The sequence below is a fragment of the Orycteropus afer genome, unplaced genomic scaffold (genome assembly GCF_000298275.1).
Source record: "Orycteropus afer afer isolate SDZICR_OR568_19922 unplaced genomic scaffold, OryAfe1.0 scaffold00006, whole genome shotgun sequence".
NCBI classification, from domain to species: domain Eukaryota; kingdom Metazoa; phylum Chordata; class Mammalia; order Tubulidentata; family Orycteropodidae; genus Orycteropus; species Orycteropus afer.
In genome coordinates this window covers 23,547,688-23,574,017 of record NW_006921593.1, presented here as the reverse complement: position 1 = coordinate 23,574,017, position 26,330 = coordinate 23,547,688, and the positions used below count along the sequence as shown (strand labels likewise).

The 26,330-nt window shown below is 49.9% G+C and overlaps 1 protein-coding gene across 1 annotated transcript in view; it reads left to right on the top strand.

Annotated features, from left to right (window-relative positions):
* Positions 1–26,330, top strand: part of AGAP1 (ArfGAP with GTPase domain, ankyrin repeat and PH domain 1) — a 666,775-nt gene that overhangs the window by 397,568 nt on the left and 242,877 nt on the right. The window contains exon 11 of the mRNA XM_007941633.2: positions 22,835–23,003. Coding sequence (XP_007939824.1) covers positions 22,835–23,003 — 169 coding nt within the window. The remainder of the gene's footprint in view (positions 1–22,834; positions 23,004–26,330) is intronic.

Sequence of the window (26,330 nt, the reverse complement as noted above, 5' to 3'; positions counted from 1 at the left end):
GCAGGTTGGTGGGAGGTTGACCAGCTCATCGAGTATGCTTGGAATGGCTCAGCTGCCATTGTGGCAGCTGTGGGTTTCCATAGCGTGCCTGCTGCGCTCAGAACTCCGAGAGATAGGACCTACATGGGGTCATGGCCCCCAGGATGTCGCTTCCCTCTCAGACCCCATTGCTTCAAGCCTCCTTTTCCCATCTTCTCCTCTGATCACACCTTCCTGCTGAGCTCTCTAACTCTGCCCAGTGTCAGGGCGTCATTTCTGGAAGCATCTTCTGTTTTTATCCTGAAGCTCAAGCTCGGGTCTTGAGAAGCTTTTTCAGGAGACCAACAACCCTGGGCCCCTTTGGCGTGGAGTGCAGCCTCACTGCCACCCTTTATTAGGCTCCAACCTTGTGTTCCCTGATACCCTCCCTGTGCCACACCAAGTGGGTATGGAAGGAAGCCTTTTTACAGAACCTGGGTATATTTCCTGTGGCTGCTCTCTGAGCAGTCCCTGTTGTTACCATTATTGTTGTTGCTGGTAGGTGCCGTGGAGTTGTTTCGGACTCACAGCAACCCTACGTACTGCCCAGTCATATTCCATCCTAACAGTTGTCACCATGTTTGAGCCCATCATTGTAGCCACTGTGTCAGTCCATCTCATTTAGAATTTTCCTGTTTTTCACTGGCCCTCTACTTTACCAGGCATGATGTCCTTTTCCCAGGACTCCTCCCGCCTGATAATATGTCCAAGTACATGAGATGAAGTCTCACCATCCTGCCATCCGGCATTTCAGCTATACTTCTTCCAAGACAGACTTGTTTGCTCTTCTCGCCGTCTGTGGTATATTCGGTATCTTCACCTAAACCACAATTCGAAGGCATCATTTCTTCTTTGGTTTTCCTTATTCGTTGTCCAGCTTTTGTATGCACATGAGGTAATTGAAAATACCCTGGCTTGAGTCAGGTGCACCTTAGTCCTCAAAGTGACATCTCTAAAAAAAACAAAACTCCTCAAAGTGAGCATTCCCTCGAAACTATAGCTGGTTTCCACAGGAGAGAACCTCTGTCGTAAACAATGGAATGGGGTTGCTGATGAGTGAGTGGGTCATAGGAGGCGACAGTTTCTCTGGATATCAGGGAAGAACAAGTGCACGAAACAGCTGCATCCTAGCCTGGAAAGTTCCCTAAGAGTTTATGTGAGCAATGTCAGCGGGTCCCATGCAGCCTTAACCCCACCCTTCACCTACTTCCGGATGGCCTAAGCTGCTTCAGCTCTTCCCCCAAATGTTAGGAGCTGTTAGCAGTGGAGGGGGTCCCTGTACATCCTGCAGTATGCGAGGAGGCATGGGGACAGAAGGAGGGGTGTGGACGGGACGAGGTGAGGGGGGACCTCTAACCTAGGGCCCAGTGCTCCTGTTCGCCATTGAGGTCTTCCTGAAGACCCGTGGTTCCCAAACTCCGTTCCCCCCATGTCACAGCTCAGCCTGCAGGGGTGCTGTTGGTGGCCAGGCTGAAGAGGGTAGAAGTCCAGAGTGCCCACAACACTGTGTCTGTAAGAGACTCTGGCTCTTGCCTTGGGCTCCCACCCTCTCAGGAGCTGGGATGGATCCCAGATCCTGCATCTGCATATGCTGCATGGCCCTCAGGCCACGTTCTGTCCTGGGCAGTTCATTTTAAGGTGGACATTGAGGACTGGCAGGGAGATTTCTGTCCTGACAATCCAGAGAAAGAATTCTTCACTGGAAATTTGCTGAGATTGTCTGTTATGGTTAGTTCAGACTCAAGTGTGTCACTGTGAAAATATCATTAGAATCTTGTGGTAGTTAAGTTTATGTGTCACCTTGGCTGGGCCTGGTTGAGTGGCTGGGCAGTTGGATGTAGTGTTCCCCATGATGAGACTAGTAATCACCTCCATGGTGGAATCTACCGTGAGCAGCTGAGTAGCTGTCCTAGGGCTGTGGTCTGCTTCCTGTATATAAGGAGAAGCCTTGGGGAATGGTCTCTAGCTTTTGGCACGCTTGAACCCTGCATGTAGCCATGTCTTTGTTCAGCAGTCTGCCATGCTCTGCCAACCTTGGGACTTTCAGTGGACTTGAATTAATGGTCTGCCAAGTTGTTCAGTAACATTGGGACTGTGCCTTTTTACTTGGTGACACAGTCTTGGGCTTATCAGCCTCAGCGGCCAGCAGCTGTCTGAAGAAAAGCCTCCAGCTTCAGTGGGCCAGAAGCAGAAAGCAGAGCTGAAGCCCAAGGCTGAGGGGCTTTCACCCAGTCCCTAGAGCCTGGCACTTTGAACTCAGACTTAAAGCCTCCGATCTGTAGGAGAATAAACTCCTGTTTGTTCAAGCTACCCCATTTCTGGTATATTCCTGTCAGAGTGGTGCTAGGTAACAAATACTGGGGATAACAGTGGTAACTACATACAGTGTGTGTTCCGGTGACTGTGAGGAATGCCAGGCCAGCAGTGAACAGTGTGATCAGTGTTGTATCGCTTGCCTGTACGTGGGAAGCCTGCTGGCATGGTGACTGTTCTGTTGTGTGGACATTGACAGCAAGTGACAACAGCAGCAGCTCTGAGCACACAAGCTAATGTGTGAAGTTCTGAGGGAACAGTGATCCCAAGGTTGAAACTGTGGGCGGGATCATTCTGACACATAGCAAACCCGTGTGACAGAGAGTATACTTGTCCCATGGGATTTCCTGGGACGCCATCTGCAGAAGCAGGTCTCCACGTCTTTCTCCCACAGAGCCACTGGGTAGGTTTGAACCACCAACTGTTAGGTGGTAGGGCCCAGAAAAACCCAGTTCAGTTGCCTCATCTTTTCTTCCTGAGATGCTGTTAATCAATTAACATTGAATCCAGTTAGATAACAGGTGGGAAAGAAAGCTGAATGGAAGCAGTGCGATTGCTTTGATTTTATAGACACTCCGAGTAGGGGGGCCAGCTGGCCTGGACTACCCAGGACTGAGGGGTTCCCAGTCCACGGGACTTCCGGTTCTGAGGCTAACCGCGTTCTGAGAAACAGGAGTGGGGCAGCCTGGCTCCAGGACTGACCAGTTTAATTGTGTCTTTCTCTACACCTGGCACTTCGCAAACACAATTTAAAAAAACCCAAACCCACTGCCACTGAGTTAGTTCTAATTCATAGCAACCCCCATAGGGTTTCCAGTACTGTAAATCTTCCCGAAAGCAGACTACTTCATCTATTCCCGTGGAGCTGCTGGAGGGTTTGAACCACTGACCTTCTGGTTAGCAGCCCAGTATCTTAACCACAGTGCCACAAACACAATAGAAGGCCTTAAATAAGACTGACATAAAGAAACACGTGTGTCGTCTTGTGCTGCTGCTCGGGGACCGATGAGTTTCTTTCTCTGAGGAACTGTCTGTGAGCACGACCCTTAAATGCTCTGATTGCGGGACTGTATGGAGGGAGAGGTCTGGGTGTCACCCACTTTCTTGGAGTTGGGTGACACTCTGGTGGCTCACAGTTGGGTCGGCTGAGGCCAGCCTGTTCTGGGAGCTGTAGACTCTGCTTCTGTGGATTTAGATACGAGCCTTAGGGACCACCTTGATGGAAAATGGAGAGGATAATGAGAAAGCACTGTGACCTCGGGGCGTCACAGTTCAGTGTGGCCACCTATTCATCTTCAGCCGTCCAGGGCTCACTAAGAAAGATGGGGCGGGGGCAGGGGCGCCCTGAGTGGGCCTGGAAGTGTGAGCTCTGTGGCCGTGCAGCCGCGCCGAGGACGTTACTGTGCCCGTCCCAGGACCCTTGCTCCAAGCTGGGACTGAGCTCCCTTCTGGGGTGCTTGTGGCCACCGTGGACAGGCCTCGCCTCCCCACACTGGGCAGACAGGGTCATGTACCTGAGTGGCCTGTGCTTTCAACCCTACCTGTCTTTGTTTCCCACTCTGCCTGTTGCCCAAGTTCAAAGTGTGTCTCCCTCCCGTGCAGAGCTGCAGTTGTCCCTCTTGAAGGGCATTTTTGAGTTTCTTGAATTGCCACGGAGTCAGCCCCGGCTCACATGGCCCCACGTGCTCCAGATCAAAACGTTGCCCAGTCCTGTGCCATCTCCGTGACCGTCGCCACGTCCCAGTCCAACGTGGCCGCCACAGTGTGTTTCACGTGCCTTCCCAACAAAGGGCCGCCTTCCCGCCTTCTGTCAGGCAGTGTTCCATTGGGTCTGTGCGGTCTGCACTGGTTGAGTTTTGAAAGTTGATTGCCAGGCCTTTCTTCCTAGCGTGTTTTAGTGTGGAAGCTCTGCTGGAAGCTGTCCACCATGGATGACCCTTCTAGTGTGTGAAATACCGGTAGGATACCTTCCATCTTCTCAGCCACACGCAGCGCACCGCTGTAGGGCTAACCGACCTCCGGGGTGATTGATTTCTTGGTGGAAGCGCCATTCCTGATCTCCCACCTCCGACCAAGCCTCTGAGTCGGTGTGCTGCGGAGGTTTTCCCTAAACCCAGTGGCCAGACTGGAACAGTCTGCGTTGTCATCAGCATACAGATGCCACTAAGTTCCCATATTCACGTCTGACAGAGAATCCACTTCTGTCCTGGTGCAGAAAGCGCAGAAAGGTCTGTAGTGACCCTCAGTAGGCACCCTTCTCAAGAAGCCATTCAAGACAAGGGAAGCGGCCTCCTCCAGTCCCACGGTGAAAACCACAAAGGCGGAGCCCCACGCTCCAGATGTGAATCCTCTAGACCCTGGAACAACCCACGCTTTAGGGACAGCCTCCTTTTCTTGCTGAGAAAGGGTTGGGTGTGGCATGTCCTCACGCACAGCTGTGCTAAGCATGCTTCATCTTCTGATGAGAACTTCCGTGGAGCGTGGTCCTTAAGGAGCCCTGGCAGAGCAGCAGTTGAGTGCTTGGCTGCGAACTGAGAGGTTGGTGCTCAGACCCACTCAACAGCTCCACAGGAGGAAGACCTGACAGTCTGTCCGTCAAGGTCACAGCTTAGGAAACCCTGTGTGGCAGTTGTGCTCCGTCCCATGGGGGCGCTGTGAGCTGGCGTGGACGCACTGTTGCCCAGCACCAGGTACAGATGGGTTTGACAGCACCGCATCTCGGGTTGAGTTACTTTTCTGCTAAGTGGAACCCTTTCTTCCATGTAAAGGACACAGTAACCAATATGGTTACTCAAGCGCAGGTTCTAATTTTTAGGGAGCCGGGGAGGAGAGATGAACCCTCGAGTGGTAACTGAGAAGTCGGAGGTTCCAGTCCGCCCAGGGGTTACCTCACAGAAGGGCCTGGCAGTCCAGTTCCTAAAGGGCAGCATTGGGAGCTCTGTGGAGTGCAGTCCTACAGTGCAGCACCTGGGGTCGTCGGGACTCAGTCGACTCCTCAGAGCTGCTGTGTAGGCACAGCGGTGATTGGCGCTCACTGAGGATTCCATGGGTTGTAGGAGTCATGGAGACAGGTTTTGGTAATCAAATCAGTTCCTCAGAACTCATTAAGCTTCACAGCCATCTCATTTTCTTACCCTCAGAGCATTTCTATAGCCCTTTGGTTTATTTAAAAAGTCAGTAGCCAGGGGTGTATGGAAAGGCTTTGCTTTCTGCACTGGTACCCTCTGGGCTTTGGGTTTTTCTGTAAATGTGACACTGCTCTCCACCACCCCTCTATCAGTGTGTCACAATGTGGTGGCTTGCGTGACACTGTGATGCTGGAAGCTATGCCTCCGGTATTTCAAATACTATCACGGTCGCCCATGGTGAACAGGTTTCAGCAGAGCTTCCAGACTGAGGCAGACAGGGAGGGAGGACTTGACAGTCTACTTCTGAAATGATTGGCCAGTGCAAACCTTGTGACTAGCAGCAAGCATTGCCTGATACAGTGCTGGAAGATGAGCCCCTGAGGTGGGAAGGCACTCAGAATAGGAGGGCAGAAAACTGCCTTTTCAGAGTAGACTCAGCCATTATGACGTGGGTGGAGTAAAGCTTTCAGGACCTTCATTTGCTGATGTGGCACAACTCAGAATAAGAAGAAACAGCTGTAAACATCCATTAGTAATCAGAAAGTAGGATGTACAAAGTGTGATGCTAGGAAAATTGGAAGTTGTCATAAAGGAAATGGGACGCTTGAAGGTCAGTAGCCTAGGCATTAGTGAGCTGAAATGACTGGTATTGGCCATTTTCAATGGGACAGTCATGGTCTTTATGTCCAGAATGACAAATTGAAGAGCAATGGTATTGTGTTTGTTTTCAGAAAGAACATTTTGAGATCTGTCCTGCAGTATAGTGCTGTCAGTCACTGATAGGATGAGGAAAACCAGTTAATACAACTATCCAAATTTACTCACCAGCCACTAATGTATCACCAATACATCACCACCAAAGGTGAAGAAGTTGAGTATTTTTACCAACTTCTACAGTCTGAAGTTGATCAGTCATGCCATCAACAGTGGTTGGAAAATACGGCCTTGGTATAGAAATGACGCTGGGGTTCATAGGGTAGAATTTTGGAAGACCAATAACCTGTTCGTTGGAAATACCTTTATTCTACAACATAAATGGCAGCTTTACATGTGGTCCCCACCAGATGGAATACACAAGAGTCAGATCTGCTACATACATGGAAAGAGGTGATGGACAAGCTCAGCACCATCAGTCAGAACAAAACAAGGACCAACTGTGGAACAGACCATAAGTTGAAGCTGAATTAAAACAAGTCCACAGGAGCCAAAGTACAACCTTGACTACATCCCACCTGACTTTAGAGAACATCTCAGGAATAGGTCTGACACACTGAGCACCAGTGACTGAACACCATACGAGGTGTGGGGTCACATCAGGGAGAAAAAGCGAAAGATCATTAAAAAGACAGGAAAGGAAGAAAAGACAAAAATAGATTTCAGAAGAGACTCTGAAGCTTGCTCTTGAACCTAGAAGAGCTATGCAAAGGGAAGAAATGGTGACCAGAAAAGCTGGACAGATTTCAAAGAGCAGCTCAAGAAGACAAAATCAATTATTATAATAGCATGTGCAAACCTGGAGTTAGAAAAGCAAAAGGGAAGAACACACTTGGCGTTTCTCAAGCTGAAAGAACTGAAGAAAAAATTCAAGCCTCGAGTTACAATATTGAAGGAATAGGAGCTCTGGTAGCATTCAAACCCAGCAGCCACTCCTCAGAAGGAAGGTTAGGCAATCTATTTCCATAGTAATACCACCTTCGAAACTCAAGGAGGGGTTGCTGTGACTCAGGTCTGACTCCATGGGACATAACAACAACAGCAAATGGGTAAAGTATTGAAAAACGCAGAAAGCATCAAAAGAACATAGAAGGGATGCACAGAGTCCCTGTGGCCAAAAGAATTGATCACCATTCAGCCTTTTCAGGAGGTAGCATATGATCAAGAGCCAGTGGTATCAAAGGAAGAAGTCTAAGTTACACTGAAGGAATTGGTCAAAAAACAAGGTTCCAGGAACTGACGGAATACCCACTGAGATGTTTCAACAAATGGATGCCCTGCTAGAGGGCCCTCACTCAGCTATGCCAAGAGGTTTGGAAGAGAGCTACCTGGCCAACTGACTGGAAGGGATCCATATTTGTACCCATTCCAAAGAAAACTAGTCCAATAGAAAGCAGAAATTATCAAACAATATCATTAATATCACACGCAAATAAAATTTTGCTGAAGATGGTTAAAAAACTGTTGCAACAGTAATTGACAAAAAACCAAACCAAACCGAACTCACTGCCCTCGAGTCGTATCCAACTCATGGCAACTCCTCCTTGGGTTTCTGAGGCAGTCAGTATCTCTATGGAAGTAGATTGCCCAGTCTTCCTTCCAAGGAGTGGCTGGTGGATTTGAACCACCAGCCTTCTCATTAGCAGTGAAATGCCTTAGGCACTATGCCATCAGAGCTCCCAACTTTGACAAAGAACATCCAGAAATTCAAGCCCGATTCAAAAGAGGATGTGGAGTGGGGGATATTATTGCTGGTGTCAGCTGGGTCTTGGCTGAAAGCAGAGTGTACCAGAAAGGTGTTGACCTGAGTTTTATCAACTGCGTAAAAGCACTCAGCTGTGTGGGTCATAACAAGTGGATTGCACTCTGAAGAATGGGAACCCAGAATACTTGTGTTTATGCAGAACCTGTACATAAACCAAAAGGCAGTAGCTTGAACGGAACAAAGAGATACTGCGTGGTTTAAAATCAGGAAAGGTGAGTGTTGTATCCTTCACCTTACTTACTCAATCTGTATGCTGAGCAAATAATCCAAGAAGCTGGACTGTGTGAAGAAGAACGTGCAGCATCAGCATTGGAGGAAGACGATTAACAACCTGCGATACGCAGATGACACAACCTTGCTTGCTGAAAGTGAGGATGACTTGAAGCACTTACTGATGAAGATTAAAGACTACAGCCTTCACTATGGATTACACCTCAACATAAAGAAAACAATGACCCTCACAACTGGACCAATAAGCGACATCACGATGAATGGAGAAAAGACTGAAGTTGTCAGAGATATCATTTTGCTCGGATCCACGATCATGCCCATGGAAGTTGTAGTCAGGAAATCAGATGATGTGTTGCACTGGGCAAATCTGCAGCAAAACACCTCTTTGAAGTGTTGAAAAAATAAACAAATAAGTCACTTTGAAGACTAAGGTGCACCTGACCCAGGGCATGCTGCTCTGCCTCGTGGAGTCACTGTGAGTAGAAAATCAAACCTCCACGCGATAGCACCCCTCTGTGACGTAAATACATGCACGATTTACATGTGTGGCTTATGGGTGTGTCCTAAAGCTTCCAGTAGTCCCGTGGGATGCTGTCTTATCAGTACACAGCATGGCATTTTGGAAGGTCCCTGGCCGTCCTTTGGATGCACTTTTGGCCTTTCAGTGCTTATGAATTGTGCCCAGGAATGCTTGCAAACGGCCAAATACATCTCCACCATTTCTTCCCCTCCCTGGTGCTCAGTAGCAGAGAGGACGCTCTGTGGGAGAGTGGGGACGTGGGGGGTCGCAAGAAATGTTCTCTCACTTCCACTAAGAAATTGCATTTCATTATGATATTTTATAAATATTTCCCTGCACGGCTCATAACCTGATTGCCGGCTTGTTGCCGAGGTCTCGGGGGGAGGGGCGAGGTGGGGCTGGAGAGGGTGGCAGCTTCTCAGGTGCGCCCGTGGCCCCAAAGGGAAACCAATCAAGGTGCGATTGATGTTCATTAAGCGCTTGTCAAAACTGAAAAATCTTCTAATCAACAGCAATCTAGCGGCGGCCCCCTCAGTGGCTGCGAGTGCCGCCTCCGCCACAGCGGCTATTTGCCTGTTACATCTCTAGGCTAAGAATCCGCCATGATTACATTAGGCTAAGCTGCGAAGTAAATGAACCATGTCTTATTTAGGTGCTACTAGCCTCAGTGCAGTCCTGCCCCGCAGGGCACTTTATAGCGTTTTATGGCTTTAAAATTAGTGTGGCTTCCCATTTGCTGCAGGGTGCTGCCTGCTATGCCTTTGAACTCAATAAGCAAGGGGAAGGGGCCTTTTGTTTTGCCCCGATTTTCCCCCTTTGCATTTTAGCAATTTGGTTTTGCATCTTTTCCAGACGGCATTTTGCAATAAAAACGTCTGACTCCCATGTACATGCCTTCCCCCGCATCACCACCAAAACAAACAAAAAAAAGAAAGGAAGGGAAGAAAGAAAAAGTAGCAAAGGTGAACCATTTGCACAGGCCGGTGTTTTCCCTAAGCTGCACGCGGAAAAGAGCTTTGCAGGTCATCCCGACCGTGTCAGAACCGTTACCTTAGGGGAGAACCCATCTTTACTCGAGAAATGGCCGTGTTACGTCAAAGCGAAAATACTTGTTTTTCTTGGACGAGAACGTTAAGTGCCAACGTTTATTGAGGGCTTTGGTGCGCTTTTAAGCACTTCCTGTATCATCTCACTTTACCCCACAGCCGCGTTGGGGTCGGCTGCCCCGGCTCTGTGGTTGCTGGGCACTGCCCAGGCGATTCCGACCTGGAGCCAGCCGTGGGACAGACGAGAGCTGTGCCGGAGGGTTTTCCAGGCCATAGTCTCGTCAGGAGCAGACTGTGTCAGGTCTTCCTCCCACGGAACCTCTGGGTGGCTTCAGACCATTGCTTCCCTTGAAGGATATGGCAGTGGGGCCCAGGCCTCAGCCTCTGCCCAGGAAAAGCTGAGCCGCGGTGGCTGAAGATTTCCTTAATGGAATTGGGCACGGGAAGTTAACATGCTCAAGGAATTAGCTGCTGGTTATCTGCTGTGTAACTGGTTATGTTACTGTGAATGACCTTGGCAGCCATCAGATGTAGGAGATGAAATAATTCCTACAAAGTATGGGTGCATAGAGGGAAGATCCCTGGTGAGCCTTCTGAGCTCTGCAGAGGCCCAGGGTCGAGTCAGCAGTAAGACCAAGTACATACCGTAAACTGAAGTGGGTGTGTGTGTGTCCTGCCTGAGGTCAAAGTGCAGGAGAAAAGCTGCAGTGGTCCTCAGTGTGCTCAAAAGACAGAGGTATGTGTTCTTGGTGGAGTATTGTGGATTCTAGCAAAATCATCCCACCAAATGAGAAAAGCCAACTCTGTTGCCGGCGAGTCGATTCTGACTCCTAAGTAGCCTGCAGGACAGAGGAGAACGCCCCATAGGGACTCCTCGGCTGTAATCCTTACGGAAAGCAGCTGCCACGTCTTTCTCCCATGGAGCAGCTGGTGGGTTTGAACTGCCAGTCTTTTGCTTAACACTGTGCCACCAAGGAAGGAGCTCTGGTGGTGTGGTGGTTAAGGCATTTGACTGCCATCCAAAAAGTTAGTGGTTCAAACCCACCAGGGACTCCATGCAAGAAAGATGGGGCACTCTGCTTCCATAAAGATTGATAGCCTTGGAATCCTTATGGGGGTCGCTATGAGTCGAAATCCACTTGATGGCAGTGGGTTGGGTTGCGCTGGGTTGGGTTTGGGGCACCACCAGACCTCCTGTGCCGTGGAATAGGATGTGTTGAAGACACTCAGACAGGCCTCCTGTCACTATGGTGAACATTCTAGTGTAGCAAAGGAAGGCCTTCTTAGGTGGTACAAACAGTTAAGTGCTGGACTGCTTAGCCAAAAGGTTGGAGGTTCACGTCCATCCAGAGGACCTGGGAAAAAAGATGTGGCAATCCACCTGGAAAATCAGCCCTTGAAAACCTCATGGAACCCCCAGTTCTGCTCCAACACCCGTGGGGTCTCTGGGAGTCAGTTGGCACCATGGCGGCTGCTTTAGAGTGGAGGCAAAGAGCAGGCTCCCTGGAGTTCCTGGTGGTAAAATGCCACTGTGCCCACCGTGGAAGAGGCCCACAGTGGTGTGGAAGACGCAGCCATTTCCATCCCTGACACGTCCTTCAGGGCAGACTAGGCTCGCACATGCGTAGGCTGCAGCAGGGTAATACTCAATTTAAACTGAAATGAGAAAAATCTCTCGTGCAGTATAGAGCTCAGTATACTAGGTCAATCAAGGAAGACACAATCAAGAGCTAAGAGGTACTCTCTTAATTCAATTTGGAATTTTCTGCTGTTTTGATTTATGTTGTAATAGCCTGTCCCCCTGGGCTAATGTTGGACTTTGACCCACGAATGTTGGAAACTCACCCTGGCAGCACATGGACAGGGCTCTGCCAGGGCTGCGGCACTTGGCTCTCTGCTCTGCACAAAAACACACCGCCGGCCCTCCAGACCGGTCACCGGCCCTCGTTACATACGGGTTACACACGTGCTGCATGCACGTTACACAACTGCTGTTGCTCATTGCTGGCAAGTTGGCTGCGATGCATGGTGACCCCATCAACAGCGGAGCAAACGGTGCCCGGCCCCCCGCCATCCTGACAGCCGTTGCCGTGCTTGAGTCTGGCCACACCCCCATGCGTCCTGAGTGCCTCCCAGCCTAGGGACTGGTCTTCCGATGCCTATCAGACAGTGTTCCTCTGTGCCTGCCCCACGGGCGTGTCGTTGGCTGAGTCCCGGAAGTTCATCGCTGGGAAGTTCATCTCTAACCTTAGTCTGGAGGCTGTGCTGAAGCCTGTCCCCAGGGGCACCCCTGCTGGTATTTGGAATACCGGTAACATCACCGCCAGCACCACAGCAGCGCACAAGCCACCACATTCACGATTAGCCAGACTTCAAACTAAGCAGACAGTAAAGTCACACCCATTGCCATCAACGTCCATCCACCTGGCACCTTCTCGCTGCCATGCCGCAGTCACATTCATGGGCACAGCGTCCCGTGATCTTTCCGAAGGCCGCCGTGGAGCGGAGATGCTGGAATTCTCTTGACTGTCTTGGGAAACAAAATTACCTCTGATAGGATTTTTCTCTTTGAAGCTGTCTCCTACCTTGCTATTGTGACTAAGGTTCTTTGGAAAGAAGGAAAAATTGTCTTCTTTGAGTTTGTGATCTGAAAGGCTGTGCCTGAAGATTGTCCATAGTTTTACGATATTTGTATGGTATTTTTTAGGGTGTCACATTCCTCTGTCCCTGTCACTGTGTCCCAGGCTATTGTTGGTTATTCATGAATGCTAGACCTGAACATTGACTTGATCTCTGTGAATGAATGGAATCGTGTCTGTCTTCAGAGATTAGTTTCCTTTGAAAATAATACTAAATGGAGTTGGGGAGCAGCCGTGCATCGAACAATGACTTCTCTTACCGACTTTTATTTTGAGCCCAGAAGTAAGGCTTTTAAAAATAGAACTTACTTGTACAAACTTCTGCTTCCTCTTTGAATCCGGACACTGGTGAAGTCTAGTAAAAATGGACACTACGGTTCTCTCTCTTCCTCCACGAGGAGACAAACAAGTCTGAAGAGCATTTACAATATCTTTGTTGTTGTTGTTGTTGTTAGGTGCCACTGAGTGGGCTCTGAATCCTGGTGACCCCGGGGATGGTGGGACACCCGCTGCCCCGTCCTCGTGTCCTCCCTGTTGTTGCTGTGTTGAGCCACCTGTCCGTCCATCTCACAGATTCTTTGCTTGGGTCCAGTTTGGGTCTCTTCCCAGGGTTGCTCATAACTTCATGCCCCAGAGGCCGTCGGCTGTTTTGTGAATACAGAGCTCTGGGGAACGCCAAGAACTGTTGTTGATGTGGATTTTATCTGTTGATGTTTGTTGGGCCAGAAATTAAAGCTGAGAAAAATATTTAAATGTTTGTATAGTTGTTCATTTAAAATAACTAATAAACCCGTTAAACATAAATAAAATTTATTATGAAAAATATATTTTCCAAAACAGAATTGTGAGAAGAGTGGCATTGTTTTACATTTGTTCAAATCTCATTGATGGCTGGCTTCAAAAGAGAGCTGGGTTCTTATCTCTGTGTATGTCCACCTTCAGTCCGTCACAATCTGTCGTTTTGTCTAAAGTAGGGAAAAAAACACAAGCAGTCATCCATAGGTGTGATAGAGAGGGCGGAGGTTGGAACCGCCGTCTCCGATCCCTGCGGAAAGCCCTCTTGGTGGAGATGATTATTTTAGTCACTAGTTGCTATTGGCTTGGCCCTGACTCGTCGTGACGCTGTGGCGGGATGGAATGCTGCCTGGCCCTCTTCTGTCTGCATGATCATTGGCACGTTTGCGTCCGCCCATCTCCCGGAGGGTCTCCCTGGTTTTTGCTGACCCCCTGCTTTACCAAGCACGTTCTTTTCTGTCGATTGATCTTTCCTGGTGATGTGTCCAAAATGGAGCGAGCAAGGTCTCCCTCCTCGCTTCTAAGGAGCATTCTGGATACACGTCTTCCAAATTGTAGTCTTCTTGGATACGACTACAGGGGTCAACAAGGTCTAGTTGCTAAAGCTTGTTATGTGCTGTGGGTCTGAGACCATCTCCCCAAATTCCCCCTTCTCTGTTACTTCTGCCCCCATTGCACGGTCTCGCTCTTTAAATGGACCCTTCACCCCCGTGCATGTTGGCATCCCACATCAGTCCCTTGGGAAATAGTGTTGGCTGAGCTGTGCATGTCTCCAAGTGGTGGCGCTTTTATCCTAGAATAGCAAGCGCCCGCCCTCCCTCATCTCACCACCAGCTTTGTCCACGTCTTTCAGGACTGGGAAGCCGTCAAGCTTGGAGTGAGGGGTCTGACTTCTCCAAAATTCTAATTTTCACTAGAAAGCTCAAGTTTTATCGTTGGTTGTAAATACCGTCAGCTGTTTTCCTTGAAGTGCCAGGTTCAGTTTGTTCATTTTTAAGAAGATCTGCCAGCTGCCCCCGACAGTCAGAGTCTGTCTGGGGCGGTGGTTCTTCCCAGTGAAAATCCTGTCCCATCGAAGTGGCTCGTCAGCTTACACCTTACGCAGGGGTGGGAGCGCTCGGTGCAGGGCGGCGAACGTCCCACAGGGCGCAGCAGCACCTCGCCACCCGTCTTTCAGAGAATTAAGAAGACGGGCGCTCGGGGCTGAGCTTTTTTAAAATCAATCCCTTTTTATTTCTGTATGAAGAGCATTCTTAAATGAGACCGGTCTTGTTTGATTTTCATCTTCACTTGGAGAGGGAGGCAGCGAGTAATGACTATTCGTGCAGTTTGGTGCCGCTGCCCTAGTTCTCACTGAGGCGCCGTTTCACCCACCATTGCTTTTGCGCCATCAAAACAAACGTCAACACAGTGGAAAGAAGCCAGTAAGGTCTTGGAATGATTTTGAGCAATGGTGCTGAGCCCGTGGGCCCCTGAAACACTGGCGCTGAGACTGCTGTGAAGCCACGTTGTGCAAAGACGAGGAGCCCACTTAGATCGGCCGTGTCGTAAAGACCGGGATGTGCTCTGGGATGTCCCAAGAGTTTGCAGACTTTGGTGGAATATCGCATGTTAGTGTCAAATATTAAATTTCTCAGCATGCATTTATAGTTAGAGACCAGCACCCAAGGGGAAAACCTAATTGGAACAAAAACTCCCAGTATTTTTCCCTCTATTTAGTTGTGGGACTTGGGAGTCCTGATATTCAGGTAGTATATGAAACAGCAAGGAACTCTGGTGCTGTGATGGTTAAGACATTTGTCTGGTAATCAGAAGATCAGCGGTTCAAACCCATTAGCTGCTCCATGGAAGGAAAAATGGGGCAGCCTGCTTCTGTAAAGATGGACAGCCTTGGCAACCCAGTGGGGGTCAATCTGAGACAGACTCGACGTGACAGCAGTGAGTTTGCTTTTGGTTTCCTGTGTCGCAGCAGAGTGTTGTTCACCACAGATTCTGCATTTGAAGAGCGAGGTGCGAAAGCAGCGTCAGCTCTCCAGTGCCTCGCCCTCGGTCGGAGCGGTCTGGTTTTGAGATGCCCATTGCATGGTCCGGCGTTTCCACTGAGCATTAAGATCTTGTTAACTGCTTTTAGTGCCCATATGAGCACATCAGCCAACCATCTTTCACCAGACAGCCAAAGGAAGCCTCCAGGAGCGAGGCCGTGGGAATCAATACAGTGAGAAGATTTTTAGCAACTTTTGATGGATTGCCGTATTTCAGGCTTCACTTCAAATGGCCAATACCCCAGAGCTGACTAAGATGAAGTCCCCAGCCCCTGAGGACCGCAGGCCGTCACGCTCAGAGAAGGCTCGAGGATGGCCAAGAGGAAGAGGCAGACACACCTCCCCAGTGTCCTTCTGGGGTGGGTCTGTGTGTGTTTCAAATCAGCGTCACGGCACAGTTTTGATGAGGCTGGACCACGCTCCCCACTGGAGCAAAACGTTACCCAACGGATGCTTCCAAGTCCTGCGAACGTGGAACTGCATGATTTCAGGATGGCATTGTACAGCCATGAATCCGTTAATTCTCCGCATGGGGAGTGATCTGGGATGGTACGGCCCTGGTGGCTTGGCATCCTCCGAAGGCAGTCCCTGCAGAGGGTGGAAGGCGCCATAAGCGGTGCTTCTGTCAGCAAGCTGGGCGCCTGGGTCTCCCCTACACAGCTCTCAGTCGCTAGCAGGTTTCTCTCCGGCACTGCATTTGCATCTGGGACATCAATTAGCATGTTTGTTGAGGCTAATTGAATGAAACTCAATCATAGCTCTTAATTGCTTGACTATGTGAAAAGAAATCACATTAATGCAGCTAATTAAGTGTACGGCAATAGATGCAACATAATTAGGAGCACAATGTAAAAAACAAGGGGCGGCAGAGGTGCAGGCGCTGGGTGGCAGGGGGACAGCCGCGCAGTTACGGAGCCATCCGCGCCTTCGCCAACGGGTCCCTCTGCTCAGGCGCCTGCTCGGGAGGAATGTGCCGCGTGATGAGCGCGGACACCTCCAGAAGGAAAATGCAAATCGGGTTGCAATTACTACTTTTTCAAGCTGTTGAGGGGCAGGAGATGGCACCTCTGTGGGGGCCTGGTTCTTGAGTGGGCCCCAGGGACTTGTTAAGTGCTGTTTAAAAGTACTTGGCTTTGAATTACCCTCATGCCTTGTTAAAGGGTTTTTTTCCCCTTTCATCTTAGATCAGCATTTTCTACAACCAACACGGAGAAGGCTGGTCACGGAAACATTTGCATATCAAAATCCAGCCTGCCGCCTTTCTGTTACGCAGCCAGGTCCCTGGGACACGCGCATCAAGCTGCTTGTCCGCTTCTGAGGCGGCGCGTTGTTTAGGGCTTGTCGCTTTAATTCTTGAAGTAGCAAGCTGGGCCGAGATGAAAGGATGAGTCCTTTCAAAAAGCCTTAAAAAAAAGAAGGCTCCGGGTCACTTCTCTTGGGAGAAAATATGCCGCGGCATTCCACTGTTTATTTCGCTCCAGGTCGCAGGACTTCCTGATTATCAAATGTACTTTGTAAAATTTCCCTTTTTTAAATGTAGTGCCTTGAAATACAAGTGTCGCCAAGCCTATATTCTGATTCTTAGAACTAGTCCCTCTGAAGTTTCGGCATCTAACTCCAGCAGGAAAACATCCCCTGGCCCACGCTGAGCCAAAGAGAAATACGGTGGCTTGCCGCAGTCAGCCCCAAAGAGCAGGCGCTCGGTACATTTCTATCATAATTTTAAATAAAATATCATGGTTATTGTATGTTAAAACGTGCCTATTAACGGAGCCCACGCTGTGGCTTAGTCGTTCTCTGATTAGCCTCATTTCAGAGCCCATAAGCAATAAATACCCAATTACACTCCTGTTATTGTATTTTAATTTGTTAAGAATTGGCATTAAAGAAGAAAGTTATAGCAAGTTGGTATTTTCAAAGTAGTCACTGTGCCAGCAGGGATTCATTATTTACCAGCATTAACTTTGATTTTAGAACTAGGTTTGCATATTTCCAATGGATATGAATGGAAGTAAATTAAAGACGCTTAAGGACAACCATTTAAAAAAAAAACAGAAACCCAGTCCTGAGCTGGGATCACTTCGCCTTCTGATGTGCCTCCATGTGTGCTTTGTGGCGTGGGTGTGACGGTGCTGTCATGAGAGGGGCCCTGTACTCCAGTCCCAGAGCCCGCTCCATGGCTCTAGAAGCTGCTAGCCACAGCTGCCCCGGCCCTGAAGGCACCTGTGGCCCACGGATGCAGGAGGCTGGGGTTGGATTTCCAGCGAAGGCCCCCCATGCCGGCCCCCACCCGCCTGGCAGTGGAGGTTTCCAGACTAAGACAGACCGGGAAGTAAGGCCTGGCAATCCGCTTATGAAAATCAGCAAATGAGAACCCTGTGGAGTACAGCGGTGCTGTCCGCAGGGACGGTGCGGACGGCGCGGCAGTGGGCAGCGCTCTCCTGTGCAAGGGGGCCCCGTGAGTCGGGCGCTGACCCCATGGCAACTGACAACTCTCCTTATTAATTGCTGATGCTAATGTCTTCCCACCATTGGTCCACACCCTTTCCACCGCAGCTTTCTCCATAGTCCTATTTGGGAGGGTTTCTAAGCATGGTGACCATTTCCATGGAGTTTCTGTGCCAAGCGTAGCTCCCTGTGTGACATGATCTTGTCAAGTCACAGTTTTGCCAGCCCACGTGTAGGAGGGCTTGAGGGTTAGGTAAACGTGTTGTTGTGTGCTGTTGAGCAGATTCTCAGTCATAGTGACCCTAGATGACACAATAGAACTGCCCCATAGGGCTTCCTAGGTTGTAGTCTTTACAGAAGGTGCCTTGGTGGCTCAGTGGTTAAAGTGCTTGGTTACTAACAGCCACACCACAACAGAGAGATGTAGCAGTCTGCTTCAGTAAAGACTGACAGTCTAGGAGAGCTCTTCTCTGTCCTGTGGAGTCATTATGAGTCAGAATCAACTCGCCAAGTACAGGTTTGGTTTGGGGTTTAATCTTTACTGGAGCAGGTCACCAGGTCTTTTATTCCATGGAGCCAAAGGTGAACTTGAATCATCAGCATTTCAGTTAGCAGTTGAGCGCTTAACCGTTGTGCCACTGGGGTTCATTTCTGTAACTCTAACCCACTGCCATCAAGTTGGTTCTGACTCATAGCAATACTGCAGGCCAGAGTAAAACTGCCTCATAGGGTTTCCAAGGCTGTCATCTTTGTGGAAGCAGACTACCACATCTTTATCCCCTGGAGCGGCTCGTGGGTTCAGACCCCTGACCTTTTGCTTAGCAGCCCCTTGCTTTAATCACAGTGCCATCAGAGCTCCTCTGCACCTGTGTGTCTATCTACCCTGCCTTTATAAGGGTCACCAGTCAGACTGGCCTAGGAGCCACCCTCCTTCAGTAAGGACTCGATGCCAGCACAGCTGACAGTGTCCTCACAGACCCTGTTTGCAAACTGGGCCAGTCACAGTACCAGGGTCAGGCGTTTGATACATCTTTTGGGGACACAGTTCAGTCCCTGGCACTGACCTTAGGACCCGTTGGTTCCCCTGGGTCAGAACCTGTGCCCTTCCCTCCCTCAGTCGACTCGTCCAGCTCACTGAGGGACCGAGGGCCACCTCTCAGCCCTTCACCTCCGGGAACGTGGCCTTTGCTCTTCCTTCAAAAAGCCACAACCTCTCCCAGGAGCTGTCAGGGTCATTCATGGGCCTCCAGTCCTGTTTCTTGGAGTCCTTTGTGGCTCTCTCGATACGTGCTATCTGAGCTCCTGGTCCCGCCAGCTGGGCCTTGTACCCCTTGCACTTTGCTTTTTAAGGGACTGCTTCTTGAACCTTCTCACGTTCCCTCTCGGCATCAGCTCACTCCGTGGGCCGGCAGTTACCAGCAAACGGCTCACTTTTCCAGCATCCTGGTAGTCGTGGAAGGCAGAACACACGTTTCTAAGGCAGCTCTTCCAAAATTCCAGGGACCTGAACCAAAGCACCTGTAACACACACACGTTAAGTGCTGGGGGGACCCCCGAGGAATCCTCCAAGGAGCAAGGTGGCTTGTCCCCATTTCCTGTTTCGGTCGACTTAAGATGTCACTCATCTGGGAGTCATTCCGAGTATCTCTTGTTGATGTGCAGTGTTGGTTTACCCAGGGACGTCCCACCGCCAGTCCCTCAAGTCAGCTCTGACTCCTGGCGCCTCCATGTGTGTCCAGTGGACCTGAGCTCCATAGGGTTTCAGGGGCTGAATTTCCAGAAGGAGTTCACAGGTCGCCAGGCCTTTCTTCTGAGGCACCTCGGGGTGAACTCAAACCGCCAGCCTTCCAGTGAGCAGCCGAGCGTGTGAACATCGTACCTCCCAGGACCCCAATATGCATCCCCCCAAAAAAGCACCATCCACCGTCATCAAGTCGAGCTGGTAAATTTTTACAGAAGTGGATTGCCCACCTTCATTCTATGGAGCGGCTGGTGGGTTTGAACCACCAACCTTCTTATTTGCTGTCAAACCCCTTAGGCACTGTGTCACCAGAGCTCCTTAATATGCATACATGCACTTTAAAAAGTTCTGTGTCCATAGCCAAGGGCTCATTACCAAAAAATATATTAAAGGGTCGGTAACTAATTGGCCGGAAGGAAGGCTGGGCAATCTACTTCCATAGTGATACCACCTCAGAAACCCAAGGAGGGGTCGTTATGAGTCAGGTCTGACTCAACAGCACATAACAACAAACTAATTGGCAAGGAACCCTGGTGGCATAGTGGTTAAAGCTTTTGGCTGCTAACCAAAAGGTCAGGAGTTTGAACCCACCAGCTGCTCTATAGGAGGAAGATGAGGCAGGCGGCTTCCATAAAACTTACAGACTTGGAAACAAGGCCGTTCCACTGTGTCCTCTAGGGGCGCTGTGAGTCAAAATCAACTCCACAGCAGGGGGTGTGGTTTGGGCTTTGCTACCATAGACTGACAGCCTTGGAAACCCTCTGGGGCAGTTCCACTCTGTCCTCTAGGGGCGCTGTGAGTCGGAATCGACTCCAAGGCAGTGGGTGAGGTTTGGTTTTTGGAACTTTTTGCCACCAGGCAGCTCTCACCCTGGCTCTGCATTGCCTTACCACCTTTTGTCCCCCACACACCGACCAAGTCTCAGCTCTTGTTTCACTGCCTGAGGCCGTTGCTTTTAATGAAGAACTGGCCTTCCAGTAGCTTCCTGGTACCTGCTCAGCTTCTGGGGGGGGGGGGCGTAGTGGGTGAGATCACTTCTGCGGACTCCACTTGGAAGAAGATAACGCTTGTGTGTCTAATACTGTGCTGGCTGCTTTAACTTTTGGCTGTTACACAGCCGTCTGTGAACGCCATTCTTTTTCAATGCCGTACCACCCACCATCCAGACATCTTCCTGGTTTTAAATCAAACAGTTGCCCCTTTGCTTAGTTTTCACCTGAATTCGTACCAGGTAACTTCAGTCTTATCTAAATACCTAATGACACGTGCAAAAAGGATGTAGGGGTGGCAAAATCCAACCTCCTCTAACATCACAATGGGGGAGGAGAATCAAGAACATCAACAGCCCAAGGCTGGTTCCTGTGAGGAACGTGTGTCCACCCTCCGACCTTTTTACCGATTCTGACACCACTTCCCTTCCCACAGCACCCTGTACCTCTCCACTGTATTAGGTCATTCATTGTAACGGCCACATAGAACTCACAGGCAATACTCATGATTACAGGGTTTATTAGAGCAGTAAACCCAGCCCAACCCACTGTCATCCGGTTGATTCTGAGTCAGCAACCCTGTAGGACACAGTAGAATTGCCCCAAAGGGTTTCCACAGCTGTAAATCTTTGCAGAAGCAGATTGCCTCATATTTCTCCTGCAGAGCGGCTCATGGGTTTGGACCACCGACCTTTTGGTTAGCAGCCAAATGTTTTAACCACTGTGCCACTAGAGCTGCTTTATTCAGGATCAGAAACAACTCAAGGTACAATTGTTCAGTCAGGACAGCTTCTTCTCAGCCATGTTACAGGCACACTTCTCTCGGGCCTGCTTGGGCCAGTGTTAGAAAGTTCTTTCAGCTATGCAGATAGGTGCCCAAAGAGGCACCCCACACCGCCCACAACCTCTTGCCTAAAGGCCCTCAGCTTTCTTGCTCCATGGACCAGGAAGCCCAGCACTGTGTCTTGTACAGTCTCTTGGTCCTGCTGCCATGGATTTTCTCTTCCTGTCTCTTGCCAACTCAGCCAGGCACTCTCTCTGTCTCCTGGCCGAGGAGGATCCCTGTTCAGCACAGGGATCTTGGGTCCAAAGGATGCAGTCTACTACTGGCTCTTCTTTCTTGATGGTAGAGAGGTTTCCCCCTTTCTGCCGCTGGTAGGGCTCATTTTAAGCCTAGCAGGATGGCAGAACTGGCCAGTCCCCACATTAGGTTTCCATACACCTTGTTTGCATGGTCACACCTCCACAAGGGTGCCATGTACCTTACTTACATTATTAGCAAGCTCTCCAGGCCTCTTGGTGGACTGCAAGCCCCTCACATTTTATGGTCCCACCCCGTCGTCTGGTGGGAGTCACAAAGACCATGGCTAGAAGAGCCACGTTAAGTGACCCGTGGCACCACAGTACCCAGACATCCGCCTTACAGACAAATCCTGCTTGTCCTTTCATATTATGTAAATCTGCTCACAGTTTGAAGAGATTGAAGCAGCCCCCACTTGCAAAAAATTCTTCATCATAATCATCTTCACCTGCTGCACTTGCTTTTGGGTCATTGAAAAGGCTTGAGCTTTGCCTTAAACTAGCCAAAACCAAACCCACTGCCATTGAGTCACTTCCTACTCATGGTGACCCTAGAGGACAGAGGAGAACTGTCCCACAGAGTTCCCAAGGCTGTCAGTCTTTACAGAAGCAGACTGTCTGGTCTTCCTCCCAAGGAGCTCCTGTGGGTTCACACCACTGACCTTTTGGTTGGCAGCTGAATGCTTTCCCCACCGTGCCACCAGAGCTCCTTTTCTCACACTCAGTAAGAAACATATGCACCTGTTCTGACTTACCTACAAATACTGCAGACACAGGAGCGACTATCGTCTGCAGCCCAGGGACTGCCAGTGTCCGTCTGGGAACCCGTTGTCGCCGCGTGGACTTGACTGACGCAGCGACAACTGTGTGTCAGAGCAGGACTGGGCCTGCAGGGTTTTCAGGCGCTGATTTTTCAGAAGTAGGTTGCCAGGGACTCCTGCCATCTGAGACAGAAGGGTGATTACAAAATAAATTCCAGTCCGTGGAGTTCTGCCTAAGCTTTGCCGCATCACTCCAGCCTCCTGGTGCCATCGATAAGCAGTAATTCAAAAATAAGTCTCAACTTTATATGCAACTTCTTTCCCAGCTGGTCTGTCATCCCCAGGAGGGAAGCATCATGTGTCACCATGTCTTTCCAGTGTCTGGGTTATAGTTCAGGACACAGAGCCAAGCTCTGATATCAGTGGGATGCAGATGGCGGTGACACTGCCAGTACTACCACAGACTAGAAACCTCATGCATTCCAAGTGCATTCTCCACTGAAGGGTCATGGGGTTACAGCCCACAATATCTAGCAGAGCCTTTTGTCCTGGGTTGTAAGAGCCCTCTTACTAATCTCTCTTGGGTGTTTAACATTTTGCACAGGATTACATGCAGAATGTTCATGGTAAAGAGATTGATCTCCTGCGAACAACTGTGAAAGTCCCGGGGAAGAGGCCACCCCGAGCCACGTCAGCCTGCGCTCCTATCTCCAGCCCCAAGACCAACGGTCTGGCCAAGGACATGAGCGGCTTGCACATCTCACCTAATTCAGGTAGGCATGCGGCCAGCACAGGAAGGGGGTCGGATGTCGCAGCGGTGTGCGTGGTGCCAGCCTAAGGTCAGTGTTGGCCTTCGCACTTGTAATGAAGGCCTGGACACGGCATCCCTTCCGTGACTTGTCATTTTCTCTATGCCAGCGGGTTGTGCCTGCCAGGGAGCCACAGCCGTACATACCAGCCAGCCAGGTGTTCTCAGGCTCGGCTAGTTAAAGGCAGAGTTTACACCCAAACCAGGTATATGGAAGTGCTGACTACAAAACATGAATTAATTGCTAAGGTGTCAAGGACTCGTGTAAACTAATTTCTGATCATGGTATGGGCCCCTGGAGTGGCACAGACCATTTGCACTTGACAGCTAACTGAAAGATTGGCATTTTGAACCCACCCCCTGGTACCACAGGAGAAAGGCCTGATGATTGCTTCTGTAAGTCACGGCCTGGGAGACCCTCGGGGGGCAGGTGTGCTCTGTAACACTGGTTGCTATGTGCTGAGATTGACTCAGCAGAGGTGGGTAGGGAGTAATTACATCTATGCAGCTGGAAAAGACGCCTGGACAAGATTTAAAGAAAGCCATTTGGACCTATAGAAATTTTTGATTTGCCCATTTTTATACCTTAACTGTTATTGGTTATTCTTTGTTCTAGTTCCCTAGTGCCGCTCTGACAAGAATATATACCACAAATGGGATGGCTTAAAAAAACAGGAGTTTATTCTTACAATTTGGAGGCTTTAAGTCCAAGTTCAAAGTGCCAAGCTTTAGGGGCTGAGTGAAAGCCCCTCAGCCTTGGGCTTCAGCTCTGCCTCCAGCTCCTGGCCCACTGAAGCTGGAGGCTTTCCTTCACTCAGACAGCTGCTGGCTGCTGAGGTTGCCAAGCCCAAGGTTGACAAGTAAAAAGGCACAGTCCTGATGTCACTAAACCACACAGCAGGTCATTAATTCAAGTCCATTGTGAGTCCCAAAGTCAGCAGATCATGGCAGGCTGCTGAGCGGCGACACAGCTACACGCAGGGTCCAAGCGTGCCATCAGCTGGAGACCATTTCCCAAGGCTTCTGTTTATATACAGGAAGCAGACCACAGCCCTAGGGCAGCTACTCAACTGCTCACAGTAGATTCCACCATGGAGTTGATGACCAGTCTCATCATGGGGAATACTACATCCTGCTGCCCAGCCACTCAAGCAGGCCCAGCCAAGTTGACCCACAAACTGAACCACCCACATTCTTTAATGCAGCTTTATTTTAGTCTTGTATATTTTCTTTCAAAGGGGTTGTCTTTTTTTTTTTTTTCCAAACAATGCAGGATTCAAGGAGGTGTTTTCTCTAAACGAAGCATCTTTAGAAGGCATTTGTGCGTAGTTGCAAAGCAGTCCGGGTGTCACTGCTCGTATTTATTTCCATCTTTGCAGACAGTTGTGCACAGCCCGCAAAGCTTCCTGTGATTTCCCGTCAGGGGCGGTGTTAAGAACCACCTGAGTCCTCCCACTTGCGTATCAAGCACCTTCAACATAGGCGTCCCTTGAACAGTGTTAACTGCTGCTCTGTCCTTCTCTGTGACCTGCACCCAGCCTGGTCACAGCAGGCCTCTCTGCTCGTTTGCAGTGTCTAGCCCGTCTCTCCTTAAAGGTGCTGTGTGTTTTCCCGTCTGAGCTGTCACGTGTGTTGAGAGAGGGATGATGCTGACACCTGAGCCCTGTACCATGAGACACTGGTGGTTGGAAGCAGGAGAAGGAGAAGTAGCCAGAGACCGGGCTTCACACAGCGTTCGGAGGAGGGTCACCAAGGCAGTTTCGTGGCCACCACGTTAGGCTGGTCCACTGTCTCCATAGGTGTGGGCAAACTGGCAGAGTGCAGCACACGTGTAAGCCATGTTTCCAGGTGGCATAGAAATGGGCTTTCTGCTCAAGGAGGTGGAAGTGTGTTCCAAAGTGGCAGGTTCTTCAGCCTGGTCTCCTGACCTGCTTGCCTTCTTCCAAGACGTCCATGGCATGTCCATTGTTGGGATAGTGTGCCAGTAACTGTGGGACGGGAAAATGAAGAGGTGCTTGAGAAAGGAAAACACTCATTGTGGATGCACAGCTAGTGCCTTCGTTCCTCAGCAGTCAGCCTTCCATTGAGTAGCTCCTCTGGGCTGAGAGATGGTGGGGCTGTGCACACAGCAGGGAGCCCTGGTGGCACGTGCTTAAAGCATTTGGCTGCTAACCAGAAGGTTAGTGGTTTGAACCCAGTAGTTGCTCCATGAGAGAAAGATGAGGCGTTCTGCTTCTGTAGAGATTTACAGCTTTGGAAACCTTATGGGGCCGCTCTCCTCTGTCCTACAGAGTCACTAGGAGTCAAAATCAACTCAAGTGGTTTGTACCACTCTTTGGCACACTTTGGTGCATACAGAGTCCTTAACCCCAAACCTTACAGTCTCTTCCAGACAGTCACCTTGTAGCTAATCTCCCCCATCCTTCTCAGACCCTTCATGGCAAGTCTATCCATTTGTTTATTCAAAACCAAAACAAACCCAACTCACTGCCCTTGAGTTGATTCCAACTCATAGCGATCCCTCCCTGGGTGTCTGAGGCAGTATCACTATGGAAGTAGATTGCCCAGTCTTCCTTCCAGGGAATGGCTGGTGGTTAGCAGTCAAGTGCCTTAGGCACTATGCCACCAAAGCTCCTTTGTTTATTTATTTAAGTCAACAAATAGTAATTGGATTTCCAATGTGTGCCAGGCACTGTCCTAGGCTGTGGGGACAGAGGTGAGAAAGATAGACTTCCTACCCTCAAGAATCTGTCCCTCTGGGAGGGAGAGATTCCGGTGGACAAGTAAATGTAGCAGGCCACAGTTAGATGCCATCAAGTTGGCTAGGACTTGGGGCTGCTTTTCGTAGAGCAGAACGAAACGGTCCTGGTCCTGTACCCTTAGCAATCTTGTTGGTACATTTGAGGCCATCAGGATGGTATAGTCAGTGCCGCCCCAGGAGGTGGGCAGGACTTCAGGGCATAGGGGGAACCTGTGTTGGGTTTGAAAAATAGATAGCCTTTGCCAGGCTTATGGAATGGAGGAAGGGCACCTGGGGTTTGAAGAAGTGTTGCATACAGACGATTTTGGAGCCCTTGAGGTACGGTGGCTAAGTGCTCAGCTGCTAACCAAAAGGTCAGTGGTTTGAACCCACCAGCAGCTCCGTGGGAGAAAGACGTGGCAACATGCTTCTGTGAAGACAATAGCCTGGCAAACCCTACAGAGCAGCTCCACTCTGTCCTCTAGGGGCGCTGTGGGTCAGAATGGACTCCAGGCAGTGGGTGTGGTTTGGGCTTTGCTTCTGTGAAGACTG